Source organism: Notechis scutatus, chromosome Z, assembly GCF_049901735.1.
Source record: "Notechis scutatus isolate UNSWTSFEM ecotype Mainland chromosome Z, rNotScu1.2, whole genome shotgun sequence".
In the NCBI taxonomy this organism is placed as follows: domain Eukaryota; kingdom Metazoa; phylum Chordata; class Lepidosauria; order Squamata; family Elapidae; genus Notechis; species Notechis scutatus.
Genome location: NC_142025.1, coordinates 30,728,750 through 30,748,197, shown reverse-complemented (window position 1 = coordinate 30,748,197; position 19,448 = coordinate 30,728,750). Strand labels below are relative to the sequence as shown.

The 19,448-nt window shown below is 36.6% G+C and overlaps 1 protein-coding gene across 8 annotated transcripts in view; it reads right to left on the bottom strand.

Moving 5' to 3' along the window:
• The window catches only part of ANKRD28 (ankyrin repeat domain 28), a 103,410-nt gene that overhangs the window by 7,986 nt on the left and 75,976 nt on the right, over nt 1–19,448 (bottom strand). For all 8 annotated transcript variants that reach the window (XR_015745552.1, XM_026673575.2, XM_087944901.1 and 5 more), the window contains 11 exons: nt 18,149–18,289; nt 16,802–16,913; nt 15,877–15,903; nt 15,346–15,420; nt 15,001–15,202; nt 13,630–13,717; nt 11,035–11,152; nt 9,051–9,264; nt 8,405–8,492; nt 8,234–8,317; nt 3,230–3,375 (listed from right to left, as the gene is read on the bottom strand). Coding sequence is in view for 7 of the 8 variants with exons in the window: in XM_026673575.2 (XP_026529360.1) it covers nt 3,230–3,375; nt 8,234–8,317; nt 8,405–8,492; nt 9,051–9,264; nt 11,035–11,152; nt 13,630–13,717; nt 15,001–15,202; nt 15,346–15,420; nt 15,877–15,903; nt 16,802–16,913; nt 18,149–18,289 (1,295 nt within the window). In the remaining variant the exon portion in view is untranslated. The remainder of the gene's footprint in view (nt 1–3,229; nt 3,376–8,233; nt 8,318–8,404; nt 8,493–9,050; nt 9,265–11,034; nt 11,153–13,629; nt 13,718–15,000; nt 15,203–15,345; nt 15,421–15,876; nt 15,904–16,801; nt 16,914–18,148; nt 18,290–19,448) is intronic.

Sequence of the window (19,448 nt, the reverse complement as noted above, 5' to 3'; positions counted from 1 at the left end):
CCAGAGCCAGGACCTGAATCCAACGGAATATCTGTAAGGTGACCTAAAGAGATTTATGGACAGGAGATGCCATTGCAATCTTAGGATTTGGAACACAGGATAGGCAAAGGCAAGATATGCCATGTTAATAGGTTTCTATCGCAAAAGAGTGAATGCTGTCATAAAATCAAAACATACTAAAATAAAGTATTAGTTTAAGAATGTGTATCTTTATGCAACTACATTACTGTATGCTTATTTTTTTCCCTTAAAAATTAAATTTGTTTTTCAATTGAGCTGTATAGTATATATGTTGTATTAAAGGTGGAAAGAATTCTGAAGTGATTTATCATAGTTTCATTTTTTTTACATCTCAAAAACCTGGCATTTTAACTGAAATGTGTAGACTTCCTATATTCACTGTATATGTTTCAAATGCCTCTTGAAAGGCAAAACTAATCCTACAGCTGAAATTATGAAACTGAAAAGGTAGGAAAAATTAAGATATATTAAAGGTGCATTGGGGATGATAGTCAGGAATTATTGTCCACTGCCACCATAAAGTAGGAACAGAAATTAGGACTACAAATTACAACTACAGATAGTTCTTTGTTTATTCTGTCATTTGGTCAGCTACCATTCAAAATTATGATAGACTCCAAAACGAGATGGGATGGCCTCATCAGTTGCTAACTCTGATGATGAAGATGCGCTGGAGTCATCAGAGAGAGGCACCATGGATTCTCAGGAGCACTCAGGCAGCCTGATGACTAAGGAGGATACAATCTCCAGACGGTCGAACATCAGGGAATGTGCCCAACTGGATGAATACCTAGTCGCATAAGCAGAAGTAGTAGAGATACGGCTGCCACTGATTAGTGCTGTAGAGTGGCAACAGGCTGCCTCCAATGAAGAACAGCTGCCGCACCTACCCAATCCACAAACATGAAGAGCAAAACAAAGGGAAACACAGAGGAGGTCGGCGAGGCTACTTGCGAGGAAGCAATCTCATCCCTCCTAATGAAAAACACTGCATTTGGAATTATTTAACCAGATGCGTGGGATGGGATGGTTGTTGGAGATAGCCATTTACTTTATCAGCGCATATGGTCTTCAGCTCTATGATTCCAGTATACAATCTCATGTTGTACAGTTTGTATTTCTCTTGTCAGTTCTACAGTTCTTGGAACTTGTACTTAGACTGCTCACTCTGGACTGTCTAGTGGAACTTGGATAAGAGGTGTGTATCTTTGGAATACAACCTATCAGCTGTGCTCAGCTGGTCACCTGAGTTTTACATCTGTTGCTTTCGGAATAATTGATTGAACTTTTTGCATTTGAAAACTATCTACTAGTTTGGGGTTTTGTGACTTGTGGTTTTTGGGGGAAATTGCTTTACCAAATAGAGTTGTGTAATAAACATACTCTACTCACATCTACAGCCGTTTGCATGATCCTTTCAGAACTGGACTGGTTATGACTGTCCTCAAAATTGTATTCGTTTCAGTGTTCTCACAGTCATATGATTATAATTTAGGTGCTTGGCAACTGCTCGTGACTATGATAGTCACAGCATCTTATTCGCATATGGTTGCTATTTGCGGGAATGGGATAACTTGCCACAGCCAATTTGCTGGAGTCAACTTACCAAGGCCAACTTACCGTGGTCAACTTGCCATGGTCCAACTTCCCATGGCCAACTCGCCATGGAACAATTTACTGCAGGACAATTTAACAATTCTAGTTAACTATTTAAAATAAATAAAAATTAGTTTAATTTTTGCCGTTGACATTTCTTTCTATCCCTCCTTTTGCATCCTTTCTTTAAAGATTCTATTCCACCATTTGTTTGATATTAGTGTAATTGTCCCTCACCAAGTTATCCTGTGGCAAGATGGCCATGGCAAGTTGTCTTGCAGCGAGTTGGCTCTGGCAAGTTGACTGGCAAGTTAGCCATGGTGAATTGGCTGTAGCGAATAGACCCGCCATTTGCAACCTTCAGTGCTGGCTTCCAACAAGCAAAGTCAATGGGAAAACTGTCAAGAGGTCACAAATGGCAATCACATGTTGTCATGATTAATAACTGTGTGGGATTCACTTAATAACTTGCAATTGGAACTGCTGTCATAAGTTGGCACTATCATGTGATGTTATACTTTACCACTGCATTGCTTAGCAACAGAATTCTTGGTCCCAATTGCCACTGAAAACTGAGGAGTACATATATTTAAGTTTACTTCACTATACAGTGAAGCTTAAAAGTTTGTGATTTCTTTAAAAGTCAGTATTTCTGCACAAATATGACCTAAAATGTGGTATGTCCTTGGTACAAGTCACAAATAAAGATAAACGTCTCCCAAAAAACTACACATTTTATTCTTGATGTGATCTTAGTTGAATTCCTGAAGAATTCAATGGTATTGAATTGCCTTCATTTGTACATAATCTGCCTGATTGTGAAGATTTTGAATCCAAAATTTTAAAAATAATTTTGTCAACTGTTTTTTGGAGATCCACCGAAATCTATTTTGTTTAAACCATTGCATACCTTCATATTCCTGTGTTATGAAGATCAGATTTGGATAGAGAATATATCCAGAATTCTGAGACAGGACCTCCCAAACTCAAGCTTATCATTCCATTGATTGAAAGATCTGACTTTAATTTCCCACACAAAAGATAATCCTAGATTATTCCATAATTTTGCCATATGCAAATATAGAGTTTTATTTCTCAATTTACATATTTGTGTGCCATATAATTTTGGATCAAATCTATGCAGATATTGAAAATTCAAAAGGATTCACAAACTTTTAACAAAACTGTAAGAAAAGATTTGCTGATGGAAGTTTTAAGTGGAGGCTGGGCAGCTACCTCCTGAGCAGAGTTTAACCAGTTTCTTCCAATTTCACAACTCTATGTAGGACTACTAGATCTGGCCAGCAAGAATACAGATTATCATTAGATGGTAGCAAAGAATCAGAACTGCCTGTGTCTCTTGCTGTCATCCACAGGTTGTCAGAATTTTGCTGCACTGATTTGTTAATTCTACTTCAAGGAGCATTAGGCTTATACAAAGATTTATATTTTTAGCTATAAATCCAATTCAGTCATTGAGAAAACAGAGAATGTTGTTTGCTTGAATTTCTGGGCTGACCTAGGTGCTTTTTATGTAAAACTTTTGATCTTAATGTTGTGTTTTTACAGTAGTATATTATTGGTTAACAATAAAAATTAGCTGTTATCTTACCAACTGTATTTGTTTGCCCATTTTCGGCAGCCATCATTAAAGGTGTCTTCCCAGAAGAATCTACAGAGTTTACTTGTGCATTATGGCTAAGCAAAAGCTGTAAACACTCTACATGATCTGTAAAGGCTGCTGCATGGAGGGGAGTTCTAAGAAGAAGAAAAACACGCATGTTCTTAGAACCAAAAACCAATGGAGTTCTAATATAGCCATGATTTTATATAGAAGGCATATTAATACATCTTTAAAATTTTAATCTGGGAAAAAAGTATAAAATGTTGCAGCATACAGTGCTCACATACGGAATCATTAGCTCTTATTTACATTTATTATAGCATTCTAGCTAACTCTGGGCAATTTATAAAATATGAAAATCATAGACAAAACAAGAGATCTGACTAAAAGCATTCATTAACCACAGGCCTAAGACCAAACCAAGATTTTAAGAATTTTTGGGAATACCAGCAGAGATGATGCCATTCATAGCTCTTAGATTCTACAAGATGGGAGCAACTAACAGAAGCAACCTAGACCACATCCACTCTGGCTGAATGTAGCAGATGGGCATAAACAATGGGAGAAAGATGTTTCCTCAGGTATCAGATCCTATGTCATGAAGAGTTTCAAAGGTAACACCCAGCACGCTGAATTGTACCCAGCAGCCAACTAGCAGTTAATTTAGCTCATATAGTAGTGATGACACAAGAGCAAGAGAAATGACCATTATGTTTGCATTGCTGCATTGTGAATCAACCGTAGGTTCTGGATGGTCTTTGAAGACTGCCCCCTTATTGCAGTAGTCCAGTTGTGACTACGAAATGTGAGTGACTATCTGCAGGATTCCTGGTCAAGAAAGGGATGCAATTGGTGCACAAGATGTATCTGTATAAAGGCCTCCTGACCACAGAGCTGATACTTGCTCTTTAAACAGTAGCTATTAGTTCCAGGAGGACCCCCAAATGTACATTGGTCTTAAATGGAGAAATGCAACCTTATCCAAGACCAACAATAGAGATATTTCTGTCAAAGGAGGGAGGTGGAACCACTGTTACGTCAGGATTGAGCCATAATCTGTTCCACCCCACCTAGACATGAATAACGTCCAGTAATTAGATCAGTACCTTTACAGCTTCCTTTGTTCATCCTAGAGTAAGGCTGGGTATCATCAGCATACTGATATTGATCCCCAAACCAAATGATGACTTCATCCAGCAGTTTCATATTAAACAGGAGAAGGAAAAGTATCACGGGCACCATCTCTCCACATTTTTCAATATCTAGTGCAGGGGTCTCAAACTCAATTTACCTGGGGGCCGCTGGAGGCAGAGTCTGGGTGAGGCTGGGCCGCATAAGGGATTCCACAAAAAACGTTGTTAAAAAAATATCCTCAAATGTCATCAACAGTTAATGATTTCTCCAATACATGAACTGTCCTGAACACATGAATGGAACATTGAATGAAGATCATGAACAGTTCCTCAGAACATGGCTTCTCCAGCTTACTCCTTGCTGCCAGAGACTTGACAACGCTTCCTCTCACATATCTGAGCCACATTTGGCTTGAGAGGAGGCACTTGAGACCCTCAGTATGGCTTGAAGATGATCATCAGTAAGTCTAGACCTGTACTTGGACTTGTTAAAGTTCAGGGTGGAGAAGAACTTTTCGCACAAATATGTGCTCCCAAAAAGGCACATGGTCCGCTTGAACATTCGGGAAAGCTCGGGGAAGCTGGGGGGCAATTCTCTCAAAAATTGCCCATGCTTGTCTGCTTTTCCATTCACCTTCCTAAATTTGGCCTTGAGGTCAGAGTTGCATTGCAGGTCAATAAGCTCCATTTGAAGCACAGGAGGGACATCTTGCACATCAAAGGTGAAGGGGTCTGCAAAAATTTGAAAAGTGGCTCTGTGGGTCTTGAAGTCTGCAAATCTGTGATCAAATTCCTTCTGTAGCTTCAAAATAGCATCAACATACTTCTCACCACTGAATGGTGTGCCTGCATCCACAAGTGCCTTGCATGCTGGGAAATGGCAAAGGTTTGTCTGAGAGAGCTGGGCTTTCCATAACACAAGTTTTGTGGAGAATGCTCTCACGTTGTCATAGGCAGCACTGACAAGCTGCTCCTGGCCTTGTAACTTCTTGTTCAGTACATTCAGCTCATGTGTGATGTCGACAAGAAAAGCTAAGTCCATGAGCCATTTCTGATCATTCAACTCGGGAACAGCCATCCCATCCTTCTCCATGAAGGCTTTCACCTCTCTCAGTTCAAAAAATCTTTTCAAGACATTTCCCCTGCTGAGCCAACGTACCTCAGTGAAATAGAGCACATCTTCATATTCTGACTCAATTTCCTCTAAAAAAGCACGGAACCTCCTGTGCTTTAAGCCCCTGGATCTGATGTGGTTGATGCATTTCACAACAACAGACATCACGTTGTCACACTTCAGGCATTTGCTGCAAAGGGCCTGCTGATGGATAATGCAGTGCAGAGCAATAGCCTCTTCTACACCCTCCTCCTCAAGTTTTCTCTGAACAAGTGCCACCAGTCCATTTTTCCTCCCCATCATTGATGGCGCTCCGTCGGTTGTTATTCCAACAAACCTATTCCATGGCAAACTGGCATTCTCAATGGCATCACATAGCTGGCAAAATATCTCATGAGTGGTGGTCTGGCCATGCATTGGAATTACTCTGAGCAACTCCTCTGTCACTTCAAAATTGCGATCAACACCACGGACATAAATTGTGAGCTGAGCAGTGTTAGTTATGTCTGTGCTCTCATCAAGAGCAACTGAATATGCATCAAAACATCTGGCTTTCTCACACAGTTGATGATAAATGTCACTTGACAGGTCAGAAATGCGCTCTGCCACTGTGTTGGCAAAAAGGCTGATGTTGCTGAACTGACTTTTCTTTTCCGGACAAACTATACTTGCAGCCTGTAATATGCATTTTTTTACAAACTCGCCCTCTGTGAATGGTTTTCCCGCCTTAGCAATCATCTCACTAACCATATAGCTAGCTTCAACTGCTGCAGCATTCTCTTTGGTTGCTTTCTTGAAGAAATCTTGTTGCCTCACTAGACATGTTTTAAGGCTGGCAACCCGGTTGGTTCTCTCATCCCCCTGATATTTTGCACATTCCTCAGCATGTTTAGTTGAATAATGACGTTTCAGGTTGTATTCCTTGTGCACTGCAACTTTTTCAGCGCAAATAAGACATGTCAGGATGCCCCTGTGCTCAACAAAGAAATACTGCATCTCCCACCTTTGCTGAAATTGTCTGTGCTCGTCACCTATCTTTCTCTTCACTGCAGGCTTTGACAAAGACATGATGAGGGTGTGACAAAATTTAGTTTATTCCACTTGGCGTCGCTCTTGTTCCACGTTTCATAGAAGTGTTTAGACAGCTAGCGACGCATGGAGAACGTCTCGACACGTGACATCATTTCCGCTTCTACTTGTCACAACAGCGCGGCGGATGACGAACAGCCCGGTAGCAGTCGCCTTTCTCTGCGTTTGATTGTGGCATTTGTTGATGGTAGAAAGTACCAGAATGGCGACCGCAAAAAAAGGCGACTGCTACCGGACTGTTCGTCATCCGCCACACTGTTGTTACAAGCGTAGTGTGCATGAAGTCGGTGTAGCTTAGCCTAGCACCGAATGTCAGCCACGACAAGGAACGGCGGGCGGGACTTCCTTCAGAGGTCCATTCCCCCTGCGGGCCGCACTAATATTATACTTTCATATCCCGGTGGGGGCCACAGGATATCGTCCTGCAGGCTGCAATTGGCCCGCGGGCCACGAGAATGAGACCTCTGAGAATCTAGTGGAACACTGCAAACATATACCTCTCATTACCAACTCCTGCAGTTGATTCAGAAAGATATTGTAATTGGCGGTATTGAAAATTACTGAGTGATTAAAAAGCACAAGAATGGATGTGTTGCCCTCATCCTGACTCTGCCCAGATTATTGTGAAGCACAACTAATAAGTTATCTGTCCTACACTGAAACAAGCTCAGATAATGCATTTCTTCCAACAGCCTAACTGTAATTCGACCAACTTCTCGACAATCTTCCCACAAAGGGAAGATTGACAACTGGCTCATAGTTATCTAAAGCAGAAAGATGCATAAAAGTATCTTCAAGATACTTTTTAAATTTCTTCTTCTCTTTCTTTCATCTTTTTCTCTTGCCACTATTTTACTTCCACCACTTCTTTATTTTTATATCTCTAAATATAAAAGCTGAGATTTTTCTAAGCCTATCTGTTGCCTTCTGGATGCAAATCATACAGTTTTATTGACAGAATCTGAAATTTGGACATTTTTTAGAGTTTTATCCATTTTTTTCATATACAACTCAATAGGGGACTCCTTTGTCCTCTATAATAGCAGGAGCTCTGTGAGATTAAGTGAATTGGGCTGAGAGAGTGCAACTGGGCCAAAGTTACCCACCATGTTTTTTATGTCTAACGCAGGACTAGAACTCACAATCTCTTAGATTCCAGGCCAGCTTTAACCACTACATCGAAGTGGCTCTCTAGCTAAGAAACTAGAAATAGCTAGAAACTCAAGGCAAACAGCAATCTTTATTATATTTTAGATCCATAAAAGTCTGTAGAGATTCTGTCATCCTGGTCATGGTTATCCCAAAGGTGCTTTTTCAGGTGGCAAGTGGACTTTCTTAGTTTTTTTCCCTTTGAGGAGGTTTCACTTCTCATCCAAGAAGCTTCTTCAGCTCTGATAGGATTCCCCACCTTCCATTCTCCACTATCCTGTCAGAACTGAAGAAACTTATTGGATGAGAAGCGAAACTTCCTCAAAGAAAAAAACAAGAAAGCCCAGTTCACTCCTGAAAAAGCACTTTTGGGATATTAGATCTACAGTTATACCTTTTTAGCTATAGTTTCATTTTTTAATATCAATTTAAGATTCAACAAAATATCAGAACTAAGTATTTTAAAATATTTAGTATTTTTCTTCAGTATAGTATTTCCAACTTTACCTTGCCTTTGCATCTGTAGAATTTACAATTTCTGATCCCAGTATATCAATTAGCATTTCAGCAGCACCCTCGTTATCATTTATCCTATCAAAGAATTTTAAAAGAAATTAATTTCACAAGTTTGATCAAACACATAACGAAGTATTTTGGAGTCATATAGAAGTTGCTTACACTGCACAATGTAATGGACTGAAAGAATTTCCTTCCATTTTCTGAAAAACTTCCTGATCCAAAAGAAATTCCACACAACAGTCATGACCTAAAAGTTTAAATACCAGAGAGTAAGCACATAATACAGTTCATTTTTGTATTATTAAGGAACATATATACATATAATCCACTGTAATATATAACTATCCTGATATAAAAAAAATCTCCTTTTTTATGACCCTGTAATCCCTTAATTTGAGGTAGAGTGAGTGAATGGAGTGTTTGTGGGCCGGATCCCCTTCCTGACACCATACAGAGTTCGCCATAGATTTTTTTTTTCTTGCTCCCTAAGAGAGAAATATCTGCCACTACCTAGGATTGAATTCTCAACCTTCAGAGTGGGAGGCGAGCATCTTCACCATGAGACCACCATATTGCTCATAACTATTCTGGGGTGTGAGTGTGTGTGCATGTGGTTGCGCGTGTGTGTATTTCAGATAGTCAACAGCAATAATTACAGGATGAAATCAAGAGTGGGGCTGTACATGTGTAGATTTTTATATTTCTTTAGCTTTTAGAGATATTTAAAAATCTGCCTAAGCTTCATAATTGGTTACTGTTTTATAAATTCACTGAATATATTCCAAAACAATATTTCTTTTCTTACCATTGTAACATGCCCAGTGTAATGATGTATATCCCTGATTGTCAGCAGGTATCATATCCCCAGGTGACAATGATTTTAAGAGTAATGCTAATATCCCAATATGTCCACAAGCAGCAGATAAATGTATAGGTGTACGTCCTCTGCCATCTCGTAATGTGGATTTTGCACCATGATGAAGCAGTGCTTCTACACATTCCTCATGTCCAGTAACTGCCTGAGAAAAAATTAATAAAATGTATATTAAGCCTGCATATAGGTGCTTGCAGATATGAAAAAATAAAAAAGCTGTTCTCCCCACCCAGCTTTCATCTATTTTACTACATTCTCTTTACTGATATAAAAAATAAGCAATACAGTTTTTATATCAATAAAGGAGCAAAGCTACCATAGAAAAGAATGTCTGTAGCCCAGGATTGAACTATGTAGTCCTTGTAGCTCTCTGAGCTTGGCTATTTTCTTGCAGACTTTTCATTATCTAAGTAGGGTGATATTACTGCACTGAACATCTTCTAGGACACTGAAGTTATTACCTAATTGTGTAATGAAACACACACACACACACACACACACACACACACACACACACACACCAAGCTCAGAGAGTACAGTGGAGCAAAGTAGATAGCTGTGGGTATAAAAAGTCAGGTGGGATCTTGTGATTAATCTAGCTCAGGGGTGTCAAATTCAAGGCATACGGTGCTGGCCTGGAAATAGCACAGGACCAGTCTGTGCCCCGTTTTGGCTGGCAGAGTGCTGCAGGAGGTGTCTATCTCCTGGAGAAGCACAATGCTGATGTGGCCCTCAAATAAATCCAGTTTGACATCCCTGATCTAGTTTGTTCCATAGTTATTGTGCTGGACCATGCCTTTAACCAAATAGGATGTTCATGCATATCTTAGCTACAATTTAAACAATTATATTCAGGCTGAATATAATCCTGGATTACACTAAAGCATCTACGTTAAATAGTAGATGATATACAATGAAATTAATTTGGAAGAATACATCAGTCAGCTTGAACTCGTTTCTCCAACTCTAGAAATACTTTTGCTTTGGGCAAATTATCTGTCTTCAGCACATTACAAAGACTTAAGATCTTGAGCCCTGACATTCAAGGCATGGAATTGCTTCCCACCAACTGTCTTAGTAAGGTATTCTTAAATATTAAGATTGCTGTCTATTTATTGTTTGCTAAGAGTATCATTTTAATAAATGTCCATTCTGTTTTTGATAAACATATTTTCTTTTATTGCTTTAGTTTTTTCAGTCTAGGATACCACATAGAATTTAATATAAGAAAATAAAGAAGATTTGGCCAATATTCTTAGGTTATAAATTATCAACTCCATAAATGGTGAGATTCTGAAATAAAAAATAAAACTTATTTAGCGATTTATTCTGTCTCACAAATGCAAGCAGTGTTAAGAACAAATTTCTGTATGTTTGGGGATGCCTACTATTGAACTCCAACTCTCTGTACTCTATTTTCCCTTCTTATCAGTAGCTCCCTAGAAACTAAGTTGATCATTACTGCACTTTAATCCCTGATGGCTGATGGCAAAGAGAATCTGAAAAAAGAGAAAATACGTTCTGCCAGACCAATTATGATGAAAATATGAAGTTGGATACAGATGGAATATTTCTAAAAAATACGATAATACATTGCAGATACAGTAGAATTTTGGTGGGAAAGCGCCACTTCCATAGTAACATAAATTAAATTTTTTTAATTATAGGAATGAAAAATATAAGATTTATACATTCACTATGAATAATGTAGTTTAATACAATAAACTGAATTTAGACTAAGTTGTAATATGTTTTAGTACAATCAATTGCATTTATAAGTTATGATCTCAATGACACCTGCTTAGTCTGGATCCAACATAATATTTCTGTTACCTTAGTTGGAATTGCAGCAATGCTACCTATTGAAGCAAAGAGCAGGGTGGGGGTAGGAGGACACACCTGTTGTCTCTCTTACCCCTCTGTGTAATGCTGTTCTTCCCCATTTATCTTTGGCATCTACATTTGCTCCTTTGTTAAGCAGGGAATAGACACAATCTGTATGCCCATTAAGAACAGACAACATCAAAGGGGTTCTGAAAGACAAAGATGATATAATGTACAATAACAACAACATTCTACTATCATGGTCATAACCTGATAAGGAAACCTGATCCAAGAGTTGTTAGACCTCCAACAGCAAAGGTCCTGTACTTTTAAATGATAGAAATCACATCTTTTTCAAAAGGACCTTGTGCCTTTTATTACTTGGGTGGGAGATCACTGCAGACAATCATGGTTGTTGACCAGGCAAGCTCAAAAAGTAATACTTTCCCTTCATTTTTATATTGTTACATGGACATATCCATGAAATCACTAGGAGTCAAGCTTCCCCCCCCCCTTTCCTTTATCTCAAAAAGTACTATGAAAAAACACTAGGGTTCCAAGTCCCTATACCTTCTGTTTATTTTATTGTTTTAATAATACAATGTTATTCTGGGCTGTGGTTTTCTTTAAAGAGAACCACAAAAATGCCAGACCCTATTTTCATTTGCAATATTCTCCTTTGGATACACATGTCTGTAATGTATATATACTCCTATAATGTAATGTAAAATATATTCCTAAATATAATAACCATTTTCTGTGATGTTTTATTACAACCACTGGATTTCTTGCCAGATGATCTCAATTTTTGCCTATATTGGGGCTCAGAGATCAAATACGTAGATTTATACATGACAGCTGTTGACCTTTAAAATATGGGGGGGAGGCTAGCAAGTGATTGTTGAATGCACATATAATAAATGGAAATGCTAGGCAAGTTGCCATGTTTTGCAGTTGCTGGGTGCTGTAGAAAAGATTGTTTAGAGGATGTTGCTTTATTGCCAGTTATTCAGATCAAAGATAGACTCCAACTGGCACATCAATGCAAGCTGACAGAGAAATTGTCTTGTCCTATTTCCTGGGATGTGTCTGATCCTATATCTCCTTAAAAAATAAGCAGGATCCTTATATCATCAGCCCTTAACGTTTTTTTTTTAGCTAATTAAGGTACCCTAGGAAGAGAAATGTATGTGGTAAAAGCTTCTTTAAATGAGGCAATTCTGCCTGAAATGAAAGGGGCAGTAGTGTACCATCTTTTCATGACACAACCATTGGCCCCAATAGTTCTTAACATTTATGCCTAATCTCCAATCTTTCCTTTTTGGGCTAGGCTGTTGAGAATGTAACTTCAGAGGATCTGGAAGAAAGAGAGTATTTAGACCCTTTTCAATTGTGATTAAGGTTTGGATAACATACAGAGAAACTAATGATTGCACCTGCTTTACTTTCTGCAGGAGCAAGATAGAAATGCTGCAACTATACAATTTTTCTTTGCCCTTTCAATACGATCAATTTTGTATTCTTCTGGAACTGACTGAAAGATTTAAGAGTGGGAGCATAATGCTGCAATGGTTGTTCTACAGTCAGTTACAATTGGTGTTTGCAGGGAAATAAGAGGGTACACTTTAGATCTCTGATTTGTGGAATATCATAATTGTGGACTATTTTGCAGCTTCTTGTTTAAGGTCTAGATGAGATCAACTTTCATCAGAGGGTTAGGTCTAATCAGTATGCTGATAATATTCAGCTGTATACCTTGACCCTGGATCTACTAAGTCATGCTGTTGAGATATTGTCTGTCCCAGTGCCTGAAAACTTTTGGGGTCTGAATGGGGAGGAGCAAGTTTCAAGTCATACTTGACAAAACTCTGTAGCAATATATTCCCAATTACTTTAGTATCGTGGATCTTTCATCTTTAGTTCTAAATGGGTTTGTGTATGCTTTGACAGGTGTGCATTTTTTCCCTTAACTTGTAGCTCCTGCTCAAACAGCAGATATTAGCCCCATGAAGTAAACTAAACCAAGAAATCAATTCCACAGGAATGCTAAAGCTGATTTTATTGACAATGGCTATGGTTACAAGAATATTGCAGGTCGAATTATGTTGTATAGTAGTCAGAACTTAACGCTTAGTGAATTAAACAGATATCTGTGTGAGCTGTTTCCAAATTTTATCTGGCTGTTTACTCCTTGCCGCTTTGGCAATGGGGCTGGTGTAATTCCACCAAGGAATACTTTCTTACTCTGAATAAGGGTACCTATGGCCAGAAAGGCATTATATACAGAGTTATCTCTTCAACCAATTTTGGCTTTTCCTGGATTGGAGTCCCTAGTCACAGCTACTTGTGAATTTCTGTATCAACCATGAAACATTCTTGATGACTTTGAGCCAAACACGCCTCCTCATATAGCAGTTCTGAGGATATAATTTAGGGAGACTCTTACTGAAGCCATCTCAAACTCCCACACAAAAAGGCAATATATAATCAGCATAATAATTATATTTTGTAGTTTACATTATGTTACGTAATAATAGGTAACATTTAACATTTATTTTATGTATTTGATATAACAATTCATATATCAAAAAGGCTATGATATACCTTATAGTTGCACTAGTTATCTGCAACAAATAATCCCACTGTGCAACTTGTCTCACTTTAGATACAATTATTTGAAACTTACTGTCCATTTCCATCTTGAATGTCCACAGCATTCTGTGGTTCTGCATTTCCAATTAACAACCGCAAACATTCTGAATGACCATTTGTAGCTGCAAAATACCATCAACAAATAAGTAATCATAACCAATGATTAAGAACAAGTCTCTTTTTGAAGAGTTACATCTACTTTGTAACTTTCTTACCAATTTTATAACAAGTTGAATATCTTTATAAGCACACACACCTACAAAACCATATTTAAGATGTGATATCACATTGAAACATCAGTTCTTTGTTTTATGAAATATTTATGCAAATATTTTTATATTATGTAATCATTTGAAATGTATAAAGCTTAGTATAAAAATTCTTTATTTAATATGTTCTGGTTGCCAGCATACTTGCAGGTGTGATTCAAAATATTAGTTATACCACCTACAAAGTTAAATGGCATAGAAATAAGTTATTTGAGCATCTGCCTAGCTCCTATGATTTCAGCCAATAGAAACAGATCAAGTTGGTGTGGACCAGTTCCACTTCGTTAAACAATGCCATCTACTTGGAGCCAGGAAGTATGCCTTCTGTAATGGTACTAGTATTCTGTAATTAAGCTCCCTAAGATCCACATGACTCCTACCTTAATGGAGTTCCTAAAGACCTTAAAGGTATGACTATTCTCTCAGGGCTTGGATGAGGTGTGTGTTTATGGAAACTTTTGCTTCATGTATTTTGTACATTATTTTTTTGCCAAGTAGACAGATTATCATCTTTTTAATCTATTTTATATTTTGCTTTTATCTTGCATTTGTTATATTGTAAGGTGCCCAGATTCAGTCCAGTGAAATAAAATTAAATACATAAACTAATTTCTTTTAAACATAGAATTATGTGACACTAAACATAAATTAGCAGGATTTCCTGCATACAAGAACAGTTTATTCTTATGTATTCCTTGAGAGAAAAGTTTATTAACAAATTTATTCTATTTTGTACTCAAGATAAAGACAAGCAAAATGATACTGATTATTTTAAACATTTTTAAATGTTAAAACATTTTAAAATGTTTAAAATATTTTAAACTGAATTTCTTGTATAGTGTTGTAAATGTAAGATTTTACAACAAGATTTTAAGTAAGATTTTATGTACATAGGCTTATAATTATATATGTGTGTGTGTGTGTGTGTGTGTATGTATATACACACACACACGTGCGCGCACACACATATACCTACATAAACAAACAAAAAAAAAGGAAGAAAATTATACCAACACACAAACACGTAAATATGTCTACAATGGACCTGTTGGAATGAAAAAGAGAAAGAAGAGACCATAAACATGCTTCCATCAGTAAAATAATCTTCTACTATGATATAAAAATTATGTATTTACCAGCAGCATGTATTGGTGTTCTCTTTATTACATAGTCTTTTACCAAGATAGAGGCTCCCTGATTAATGAGTACATCCACACATTCAACATGTCCCTTAAAAGCTGCAAGATCCAAAGGTGTTCTTCCATTATTGTTCCGGACATCAAGATCTAACAAAGACTGCACTAATACTTCCAAAGCTTGGTGATGTCCACGATAGGCCTAAACAAAGAAAATGAACACGTTGCTCATACTTTAGATGTCAACAAAGGCAAGTAATTACTGAACTGTAAATATTAAATCATACAGATATCCGGTAGCTTTAAATAATCCTACATTGAACATTGGATATATTGAGTACTTACAGCTAAATGCAATGGACTAATCGGTGCCCTGTTGTCTGAATCATTCAGCATATCAGACCCTGATGTTTCCATTAACTAAATAAAAATACAGTTGATAATGCAATCAGATGTTTTCAGTTTAACATAAATACCTATTATTCCATATTAATTAATGGATAAGTAATATCAAAGCTACAAATGTCTTTGCTAAAAAAAAATCCAAGCATTACATGACAAATAGATGGGCAGGTGAACGAGTGCATGGGTGGATGACTGGATGCATGGTGTTTCCAGGTATCAGGAAACTAATCCTAAATGCTTTGGATTCTACTGTAAAAAGCTGCTAGTTGTATGTGGGAATATGAATACAGTACCTTTCTGCATCTCTTTATGGCAGCAATGTATTTTCCTATTATACATATGAATTAATGTGCATTCTGAAAAACTTTTTAATGGAATCATGTGTTTAATGAAATATTTCTTATTTCTCAATCTGATTTCCACATTTCAGAATATTTATAAGATTTCCACAGCGAAGATTCTTGTACTTACAACATCTAAAGGTGTTTCATTGGCAATCTGTAATGAAATCAATTTTAATTATCAGTTAAGTTTGAAATATTGAAATGTAAGTTATTCAAACAACTTAGAATTAAGCAAGATAGCCCTTGCTTAATCAATATTCAGCAACCATCCAAAGTTACAAAGACATTGGATAAATGGTAGTTATGAACTTGAAATTAAGAATAATTCTCCAAGCACTTGCTAGAATGCAAGTAGATCTGTACTACTGGGGTATAACCACAACTGTATTTTTTTTAATGCAAGCAGATTCTAACTTAAAATGTATATGCAAATAGCTACATATACTATATTTGTTTATTACATTTATTGGCTTTAGTGGCTTCCAAAAATAAAAACAGAGAAATGAAAAGAGGTGTAAACATTACAGTAGCAAAATAATGAAAGAAATATAATAAACAATGAAAATAGTATAATAATTAGATTAAAAGATGGACAGGGGAATCGGGGAATGTGGAGAGGAGGTGGTGTTTGCTATTAATCTAGTAGTCAACTCCAGTAGTATCATACTTAATGGATACTGCCTACTAATTTCATCAAATCTTTAATATTATCACTAACTTGAAAGAAAACATTAAAAATGATTGAAATGGCTTCATGCTGTTCAAAGTTCAAATAAAAGTATTACATGATTCCAAGGAAATAGCACAGAATGCTCAAAAGCTTCTAATACAGCATAATGACCTGGAATTAATATGAATAGATATAAAGTTTTTCAATTTTGGTTTAACTTTTCAAAACTCAATTATTCAACTACTATTTTCTGTACTAATTTAATTATCGATTTTTTTCTTTTGAACTTTTCAAAAATAATTTATCAAAATTTATTTTTAAAACACAGCTGTCCACCAATCATTATTTATTTCTAAACATAATTCACATTTATTTTTCCTACCAATTCAAGGCATAAACGATGTCCATAAGCAGCAGCATAATGAACGGCATTGTAACCTTGCTTGTCTCGAATCCCTGGGTTTGCATCATTTCGAAGTAAGTATTTCAGGCACCTAAACAAAATGAATAGAATTTTAATATAATATTCAATGAGAAGGAACAGCCTAACATGAAATAGTCACTTTTGAATCTTCTCCCCTGCCCAGATGATGGTATTATGAAATATGGCAAAGACATAAATTGCTGGGGATGAGAATCTAGTCTGACCTAGAATAGTATTTTTTTACAAGATTTCTAGGTCTGTGAAGGGATGATATGCTAAAGTTTATTTTCTTGTGTGCATTACTATGTTCCTGCATTCTAAAACATCTAATCTAATGTTTTTCAAACTAGCAATTTTAACTTAATGTGGAATTCTGACTGGAATATTCTGGAAATTGAAGTCCATGCATCTTAAAATTTGAAAAACATTGATCTAATCAATCATTATTTTTAGTGACCTTTCATAATTATCAACAATATTGCAAATAATTTGTTCCTGTAAATGTAATATTCTTTGAATTTAAATAATATGCATGTATTTGTCATCAACCAATGTTCTTTGCACATTCAGCAGTTACACTATGGGAATCAAAAAACAAGTAGTCCACAAGAGCTTTTGATGACGTAGTCAGTGTACATTAAAAAAAAAATATTGGAAACTGCTGCAGTAGAAAAGAACAAGCAAATGAACCTTTCGTTCCATGCTGTTTTCTGTTACTGGAAAGTTTGTGTAAGATAACTGCATTGGTAAAAAAAAAAGCCATACTATATTATTAATTTCTGAATACATAACTGTATAATTAATATTTGATTACCAAACTATGCTGAGAATCATGGACGCTACTGATTAGCACAATTTGTGAGGAGAAAGGTTTGAGTTAAGATCTGTGTTTCAATTACAATTTTGTATTTTATATTTTACAGTACAATCCTTAACAAAAATTAATTAATCAACATGGAATTAATGTGTCACATACTATAATAATAGGAATTGGGATTTTTTCAATAACATATAACATCCTGCATAATTACACAGATTGAACATGCAGGAGAGTAACAACACTATTATCATAATAGGCTGCTCTCTTTAAAAGTATTTTTCTTTTAAATATAATATGTCAAAAAACCTGTTTGGAAAGAAAGTATTACTGTACTGCAGCATGCAAATATTACACATGATGTTAAATATTTATAGCAAATCATATTTCGTTTTAGTCAAAAGAAAGTTCAGAGGTGAATCAGGTTTATATCCAAGTGAGAAGCTATAATAATCAAGTTTTTTATTTCAAAAGAATGCTATACTTACTTTCCATCAGTGTCTGATGCAGCTGCATAATGTAGTGGTGTACAACCTCTTTCATCAAGGTCGTTTACACTAGCTCCAGAACCCACAAGAGCAAACAGACACTTGTAATTACAGTTGGCAGCAGCATAGTGGAGTGGAGTTCTATAGTATATAAATATACATATATTTTTAAAAAGCACAGAAATCTGTATACTCTTATATACTGAAAAAAATATGTAAGATGTAAAACTATCTAATAAACATTCTCTTCCCAATTCTTATTTTCTGAATGTCTCTTACGGAGTATTTTAATCAAATATGTGTTTTACAACAATTAGTCCTACTTAACTTCTGCAATGGAATTCTTTATTGAATGCAGTACATGTATATGTATAGTATAATATACAAGAGGGCAAAATTGCAAAAGTTTATAATTTTAGTGCAAAATTTCAGCCTGCTTTAGTGGCAGGCAGGAAGTTAAGGGTAGAAATTAAAGTGGCTCACCTGTCAGGGCAATCTACTCCTATTTTCCTCCTTATTTTTGATAAAGTAAATTAACTATTGGACAACTATAGTAAGCACAACTATAGGATTGAGCTACAGAATATTAGCCATTTTGCTGCTAGGTTTCATCAGCATGATTTCAGAATGGTAGGAGACCAGAAATAAACTGTGAGACACATGTAACGGTTGTTCTAGATTAATCATTGACTGAGCACCTTCTATGACACAAAGTGTCATAATGGATAGATCCTGATAGTTTTTAAGGCACTTGGGGAGTTGCTCAAGGATCTGGTAGGCAGTTCAGTTGAAACTTCTCACTATGAAGCAATCATATCCAATACCATGGCTACCCTTGTGTTTTAGTAAGTGAAACAAAAGGGTAGCCATGGTATTGGACAGGATTGCACCACAGTGTCTTTTCCCTTTTTGCAGATTCACTGGGGCGCCTTTGTTCTCTGAGAAATTTAGGGGCACAAAATGGCGCAGATATCCCAATTATGTATTTTTATTGTGTGCCAAAGAGGTAATGCAGTAAAAATCCTGACCCAGTGCTAACTCAGGGTCTGAATGGAAAGGAACACATTCAGAGTGAACTCACTAAGTGGACCAAACCATTTCAGGTTAGTACTATCTTTTGCTCTGAACAGGGTTCTATTCACCTACTGAGAAGTGGTCGGCCAAGTTGAGAAATTCCTAAATCAGGGTGTCAAACTCAAGGCCCGCAGGCTGGATCCAATCCACGAGTGCTTAGATTTAGCCCACAGGACTAGCCTGGAAACAGCAAAGGACCTGCCCACGGTGCCTCTGCCAGCAAAAA